At 54.2% G+C, this 7,197-nt stretch overlaps 1 protein-coding gene across 2 annotated transcripts; it reads right to left on the bottom strand.

Moving 5' to 3' along the window:
- Positions 1-1,735: 1,735 nt before the first annotated feature.
- PCDH8 (protocadherin 8) lies at positions 1,736-6,375 on the bottom strand. 2 transcript variants are annotated; one of them, XM_074860990.1, is made up of 3 exons: positions 3,582-6,375; positions 3,225-3,435; positions 1,736-2,755 (listed from the first exon to the last, which is right to left on the bottom strand). In XM_074860990.1, exons 1-3 carry the CDS (start codon positions 5,991-5,993, stop codon positions 2,382-2,384), a joined length of 2,997 nt encoding a protein of 998 aa, XP_074717091.1. In that variant the 5' UTR covers positions 5,994-6,375; the 3' UTR covers positions 1,736-2,381. The 2 variants fall into 2 exon arrangements, with proteins under 2 accessions (XP_074717091.1, XP_074717092.1); XM_074860991.1 differs by having other exon boundaries at positions 3,225-3,432.
- Between the last annotated feature and the right edge of the window lie 822 nt (positions 6,376-7,197).

The following is a 7,197-nucleotide window of genomic DNA, read 5'->3' as shown; positions in this document are numbered from 1 at the left end:
ATGCATTCACCACCTCCCCTCAGCAGGCAGGTGTTCAGCCATCTCCAGGAAAGCAGGGCTCCATCACACATAACGGTTACTTGGAAAGACAAATGCCATCACTCTGAATGTCCCTCCCTCCTTCTTCTTCCCTGTCCTGGTTTAACCAGGATAGGGTTAAGTTTCCCCAGCAGTGGGGGGGGAGCTCTAGCCGGGTTATTCAGATACCATGTGGACGTCACATCCTGGCAGGTCACATTTTCCTGGCGCGGGAGCGCGGTGCACTCGTGGTTTTGTACATCGTGCTTCAAACTGCTGTATTTGGTAGCTATTTTGCTCTGTTCATTGCTATCACTATTACTGTTATTGTTTTTGTTGTTGTTGGTTGTGTTGCTATTGCACTGTTGTATTAAACCTTTCCTTATTTCAGTCTTGGGGCTTTGTATTTCACTCCCTTTGTGGGGGAGGGGCAGCGGCCACGTGGTCTCAGACCCCGGCAGGGGCTAAACCACCACATTCCCCCAGCTTTACATGCTGAGCATGACGCCATATGGTATGGAATTTCCCTTTGGTCAGTTGGGGTCAGCTGTCCCAGCTGTGTCCCCTCCTGACTTCTCTTGCACCCCCAGCCTGCTCACTGGTGGGGCGGTGTGAGAAGCAGAAAAGGCCATAACTCTGTGTAAGCACTGCTCAGCAGTAATGAAAACATCCCTGTGTTATCAACACTGTTTTCAGCACAAATCCAAAACATAGCCCCATATCAGTTACTATGAAGAAAATTAACTCTACCCCAGACAAAATCAGCACAATGTACCATCCCAATTAGACATATAATTGAAGAATTCATGATAAAAATCAAAAGCTTTGCCATGTAAAAAATTCTGAATTATTGATTTGTACAAAATGTAAAATGATATACTCCAAGTGAGGAGCAGTTCTGCCTTTTGGAAAAGTTCAATCTAATATTAAAACTCCAATAGAAGTGTTATCTCTGGTATAAGCATTTTTTTGAACACAGGAAGAAATGCTCAAGCTTCAGTTTGTTTCATTAAATGCTATTCTATATATGATTTCAGCAGAATGATTTGAGATCTGCTTTTAGCTTGAAACCTTGAGGGGAGGGAATTTCAAAGATCTGTTTGATTTTTTTTGAGGACTGTCATTTTTGGGAAGAGACAAAATATGTATCACAGACAATCTCAACATAATCAACATCTATTCTTTCTGTTTTATGCACAAATATAAGCCTCTCTTGATGTATAAATATATGTACACAAATGGAAGCTACTGTCCTTTAGTAAAGCTGCCTTAACAAGGGATAAACGTAGAAGCACATACCTGTGCAGCTTGGCTCAAACCAATGTCTCAGCCAGATCAGAAAGCAAAGTGCTTGAGTGGCTGCTGATGCAAAGATATTTGCACAGCAGGAACACTTCAGTTGATGGATGTAGCTTCATTTGCTTCACTAAAATTACACTGCTTCCCACCAGTGAAGGATCAGGCTGGAAGAGCTCAGACCAGGTAGTGAAAAGCAAAGGCCAGCTCGGTCACACAGCCCTCCCTCCCACCCTGTAACTCATCATTAAAATCTCTAGAGCTAAACCTTCAGTGAAGTAGTGCCGGAGATGAAGGACAGGAGAGGCTAAAAGTAGCATCGTTCATGCTCCTCCCCACTGCATTTCTCTGCACAAAATACTTCTGTTGACCTGTAAAGACCTCTATGCTCTGAAGCATGAAATCCATGAAGAGATCACTCTGACACATCACAAAACCTTTATTAGTGTTTATCAGTGACACAGATTACAGGAACCAAAGGCAATTAAATAACATTTAAGTTAACCACAGACTTAAGAAATACAAGTCACATTTGGCAAGGCAAACTTCTCAGTACACTGGGTTACTTATTATTACACCATGAAAGAGGAATTTCCCTTACAAGGTTCTACATATTCGGGATATTATTATTAATTATTATTGTGTCTTTCAGACAGTTCCTTTGGCAAGAATTCCCATTTTTTAAGCTTTTATTATATAAAAATATAACCAATTTTCATTATGTACAAACATTACATTACACAATGTACAGGTTAAAAACACTACAAAAAATGGCAGGCCATGAGTGAACTGAAAGCAAAAAAAAACCCCAATGTAGAAAACATGAAAAAAAAATTAAATACTGCACATTTCATAAAAATTACATTAACTACAAACAATTTTTTTGTTTGCAAATATCAAACAGTACTGACGTGATTGGAAATCTTTCCCAACAACTTCATTTTTAAGGCACATCTTGCATATTTACATGTACAACACCAGATCTCGTCAATAACTTAAAGGCTCTTGGGAGTGACCTAGTTGTGTGCGCTCAGGGACGTGTGTACTCGGGCAGGGAGTGTGTTGGGCTACACTTTCTCAGCTGTATCAGTCTGGGGGCCCAGGTATCTAGTTGAGGGGGATGGGTAGAGGGGCACCCCAATCTCCTGAAGGTCAGGGAGCCGTGCGGGGCGTGGTGGGGAGAGGAGCGTGATTGTCCGGTCAAAGTCCCTGTGCAGCACTTTCTCATAGACGCTCTGAAGCCCCACTGTTTTGGGCAGCTGGGCTTGATAAAAGTTGTCCCTGCGAAGGGGATCCCTGGGCAAGGACGTGCTCTTGCAGAAGGTGGAGAGGGGTGCTGAAGGGTGGGGAGAGGGGTGAGGGTTGGCTCGGCCACAGGAAGGGCTCCAGCAGCGGTCCGAGTGGCCCAGGATCTTGCACTCAGCCGTGCATGCCCACAGACCTAAAGATAGAGAGAGAGAGAGGAGGAGAAACCTGTTGTTACTGTAGGAATAAATCCACATCATTCATAATCCTCAGAGTTATCAGTCACGGGATGATTCAATGCACTGACAGTGGGAGTTGGGAGGCAATACTCTACGGCATGACGAAAAAGCACACTTGGGAAGGTTATGTCATTTTGCTAGGGACACTCCTCACAGTCCTAACTTTAAGGGAAGCTTTTTGGGGAGGAAAAAACCCCAATCCTATGCTACTTCCAGCATCTGCTAATTTGTGCTGGGCGCTCAGTGCGGAGACAAACCAGCACTAGCAGCCTGCAGACCGGCAGTTTGAGCTACACAGAGTCAGGTTTCCCCCTCCAGCTGCCCTGGCTAATCACTGTGCCCCAGGGATGGGTCCCTCTGTCCACCCTCCCATCCACCTGTCTGTCTGTCCGAGTGGCCAGTCAGGAGCAGGGGCTGAGCCCTTACCGTTCTGCATGTGCGTGATGAGATCTTTCTTCAGGGCATCTCCGCTGATATCCGAGTCACTGTCGTTAAAATCGCTGTCGCCCTTGCCACTGTCTTTGCCACTGAACTTCTCTGCCTCTCGGCCGGAGATGGTGTTGAACGAGTGTCCCTTCCAAATGGCCACGGGGGGAGCAGGCTCCTTGCCGTAGCTCGGAGCAGCCGCGAAACCCTGCTGGGGCGGGGGGTGGGGGGGATCAAAGGAGACGTGAGAGAGGGAAGTGGTGAAGGGTAAATCAACATCAGAACTATACCTTTGCAATTCACATCCTTCGAGACACCACCCCACCCTCTGCCCCCCTTCCCGCCGTGGGACTTTACCTCCCCGCTCGGTCCTCTCAGCCTCTTCTGACCCTCGTAAAGGCAAGCGCTGTCGCTGCCGCTCTCAGCGGTGGAGATCTCTTCAGTGGCTGGAGAAGGGTCGGGGCTGGTGAAAGAGGTTTTGCTGGGAAAGGTTCGTACCTCAAACACATTCCCCCTCTGGCTGCCCTCCTCCTGCCGGCCCTTCTCCAGGTGGGAGATGTCTATCTGCTCTTTCAAGGAAGTGTTGTTTTTGATCTCGTTCCCCTTCTTGCGCCTGTTGCAGGTGGTGGCAATGGTGATTATAGCCACCAGGAGGAGGGTGCAGCTGCCCGCCAGGACAATGATCACGATCAGAGGGATGTCCCACTGCAAAGCCTTTCCTTCCCAGGAGCTGGGCTTGGCTATCTCCTGGATACTGGAAGGAGCAGTGGCGGTCACCAGGAAGTTGACTGTGGCAGTTGTGGCCAGGGGGGGTCTGCCGTTGTCTGTTACAGTGAGGATGACCTTGAAGAGTTGTCCCAGCTCTTCAGAGAGGTCGCCCCTCAGGACAATATCCCCAGTACTTGGGTTGATGGTGAAAAGGTCCTGCTGGGGCTCTTCCAGGAAGGCAAAAGTGAGTTCGGCATTGGCCCCATCATCTGCGTCTCGAGCTTTGATCTGAGCCACCAGGGAGTCACGGGAGGTCTTGCTGGACACGCCAATTTCCACCGTCCCATTGGTGAGCACTGGGTGGATGATGACAGGAGGGTTGTCATTCTGGTCCACCATTCTCACTTTGACAAGGGTGCTGCTGGAGAGCTGTGGGGAGCCTCCATCTGTGGCCTGGATTCTCAGGTCCAGCTGCTTAAGGATCTCATAGTTGAACGTCCTGAGGGCATAGATGGCCCCGGTGGCGGGGTCCACCGAGACATAGGTGGAGATGGGGGCCCCCATGACCTGTGTCTCCAGGAGCCGGTAGGTGACCTTACCATTGTGACCAAGATCAGGGTCGCGGGCCACCACGGTGGTGATGTAGGCACCCGGGGGGTTGTTCTCTGCCACAGCCACCTCGTAGAGGGGCTTGGCGAAGAGTGGCGCGTTGTCATTCTCATCGCTCACCCGCACTGTGTACTGGCGGACAGTCTTGAAGGGCGGTGAGCCCAGGTCCTCGGCCACCACAGTGAGGTTGTACTCGGGGATGCGCTCGCGGTCCAGCGCCGCTGTGGTGACGATCATGTAGCTGTCCTCATAGGCACGCTGCAGGGCGAAGTGGTCATGGCCACGGAGGCTGCAGCGCACCTGCCCGTTGGCGCCCGAGTCACGGTCCGAAGCACTGACGAGGGCTACAAAGCTCTCGCTGGCTGCTGCCTCGCTGATGTAGGCCACGCCAGCAGCGCTGGCGGCACCACGGAGGGCGCTGATGCTGATGCGTGGTGCGTTGTCATTGACATCGGTGAGGCGCACGACGACAGTGCAGGTGGCAGCGCGTGGGCTGGCACCACGGTCCTGGGCGCGCACGTCCAGCTCGTAGGTGCGGGTACGCTCGTAGTCCACGGCGGCCTCCAGCGTGAGGCGGCCCGAGCGCGGGTCGAGGCGGAAGAGCCGCCGTGCCTCAGGGGGCACCTGGCTGCTGAAAGCATAGACCACCTCACCGTTGGGGCCCTCGTCGGGGTCGGCAGCGTCCAGGTCAAGCAGCAGGGACCCTGGCGGCGCATCCTCGGGCAGCTCCACCGTAACCGAGCCCTGGGCGAAGGCAGGGCTGTTGTCGTTGGCGTCGAGGACGCGGACGTGCACGGTGGCCGTGCCTGAGCGTGCCGGGCTGCCGCCGTCCTTGGCCACCAGCTCCAGCGTGTAGGAGGGCTGGCGCTCTCGGTCCAGCTCCTGGAGCAGCACCAGGTCGGCGCAACGTGCCCCATCTGCCCGCGTCTGCGCCTCCACGCCAAAATGGCTGTTGAGGGACACCTGGAAGCTCTGGATGGAGTTGGAGCCCACGTCCTCGTCCACGGCCACCTCCAGCGGGAGGCGGGTGCCAGGCGCGGCACTCTCCGACACCTCCAGTGCCATCTGGGCACGGGGGAAGCGAGGCGCGTTGTCGTTGATGTCGCGCACCTCCAGCTCCACGTGCACCAGGCGGTAGCGCTCCCGCCAGCAGCTCACCACGTCGAAGGCCAGGACGCACTGGGGGGCCTGCCCGCACAGCCGCTCCCGGTCCAGCCCCGCTTCGCCGATGCTCAGCTGCCCGTCCTCCTCCCGCACCCGCACCAGCGAGCTGTTGCTGAACTGGCGCATCAGGCGGAAGCTCATCTCTCCCGGCGCCTTCACCGGCATCTCGTCGGCCAGCGTACCGATCACCGTGCCCGGCGCGCCTTCCTCGTCGGTGCGGTACCTCACCGTCTTGCCGCGGGACAGGGCCAGCAGGCAGGCGACGGCCAGCAGCCGCAGGGGGCTCATGGCACTTGCGGGGGGCTCAGCCCGACGGCGCGGAGCGGGGTCTGTCCGGGGTGATGCGGAGCGACGCGCGGTCCCGAGGTGCGGCTCCGCGCACCACCCGCCGCCGCCTGCGCCCCCTCCGCGCCTCCGCGCGCCCTTTAATAGACGGCGGTATGCAAATGAGCGGGCGGCGGAGCCAATGGGAGGCGGCGGCGCGCGGGCGGCGGGCGGCCCCCCGGCGGTCCCCGAACCGGGGCGGCTCCGGCAGCCGGCGGGAGCGGGGGCGCGGGGCGCTCGCCTTTGTTGTCCTTAACTCTCCGGGGTTTGGGGTTTCTCCTTTTTTCCCCGGCTTTATTCCTTTTTCCCCCTTTCATTCTTTCTCTTTTTTGTTTTTCTTTCCTTTTTTTCCTCCCCCCTCCCGTCTTTTCTCTCTCTCCGGAGGCGCGGCCGCGGAGCGGGCGCGGGGAGCGCGGAGTAAAATGCGCGGCGGGGTTTGTTCATTGCGCCGCAGGTCGGGCAGGTGCCGTGGCGGCCGCGCCGTGTCGTGCCGTGGCATGTCGCGCCGTGCCGTGGCGTGCCGCGCGGGCGCGGGTGGGTGCGCGGGGCGGCGGCGGGCGCGGATTAGCGGGGGGCGGGGGGGGGTTGGCGGCATTCAGCTGCGGGTCCGGAGTGGTGTGTTACTCGCGTGAGAGCCTGTGATCAGCGCCGTAAGTCGCCTTTCAGGAGGTGTCCCCGCATGCTTTAGTATGCATGTCACCGCCCGGGTTTCTTAAGCCTGGGGCACTAGCAGACGAGGGAAAAAAAAAAAAAAAAAAAAGTTCCAAATAGGATTTAGCATAAGCTTGAGGAGATTTGGAAAGGTTTCAAAGATCAGGCTGTATCAAAGGCTTATGAAGCCCTCGTTAGCTGTAGAAATATAATAGCATGGCAGGCTATCCCATTCGAGGAACCAATGTCTGTATTATTTCACTATGACAGGCTAAAGGGAGAGAAAGTTGAACAGTTTCCACAGAGGAGTTGGACTAAGTTGAATATAATGAGCAAACGCCACATGTATCCATTATGTCCCTCTATTCATTCCCAATCACTGCCATAACTCTTTGACTAAACGATGATGAGCGCTGAATTACACACAATGCCCTGCTCATATTAAAATACATTTAAGACCTATCCCTCCTGGTGCCCTGTTACGCCTATTCACAGGATTTTCTTTTTGTCCTAATAG

The sequence above is a fragment of the Strix uralensis genome, chromosome 2 (assembly GCF_047716275.1).
Source record: "Strix uralensis isolate ZFMK-TIS-50842 chromosome 2, bStrUra1, whole genome shotgun sequence".
Lineage (NCBI taxonomy): Eukaryota > Metazoa > Chordata > Aves > Strigiformes > Strigidae > Strix > Strix uralensis.
Note: the sequence above shows the minus strand (reverse complement) of the source record. Positions and strands in the feature narration are given on the sequence as shown.

Bases quoted from the DNA above. Each gene is read 5' to 3' on its own strand.
- PCDH8 (XM_074860990.1), bottom strand. From the start codon at position 5,993: ATGAGCCCCCTGCGGCTGCTGGCCGTCGCCTGCCTGCTGGCCCTGTCC. The intron at 3,436-3,581 runs GTAAAGTCCCAC...CCCCCGCCCCAG, and splicing joins TGAGAGGACCGAGCGGGGAG to CAGGGTTTCGCGGCTGCTCC. The intron at 2,756-3,224 runs GTAAGGGCTCAG...CTCTATCTTTAG, and splicing joins CATCACGCACATGCAGAACG to GTCTGTGGGCATGCACGGCT.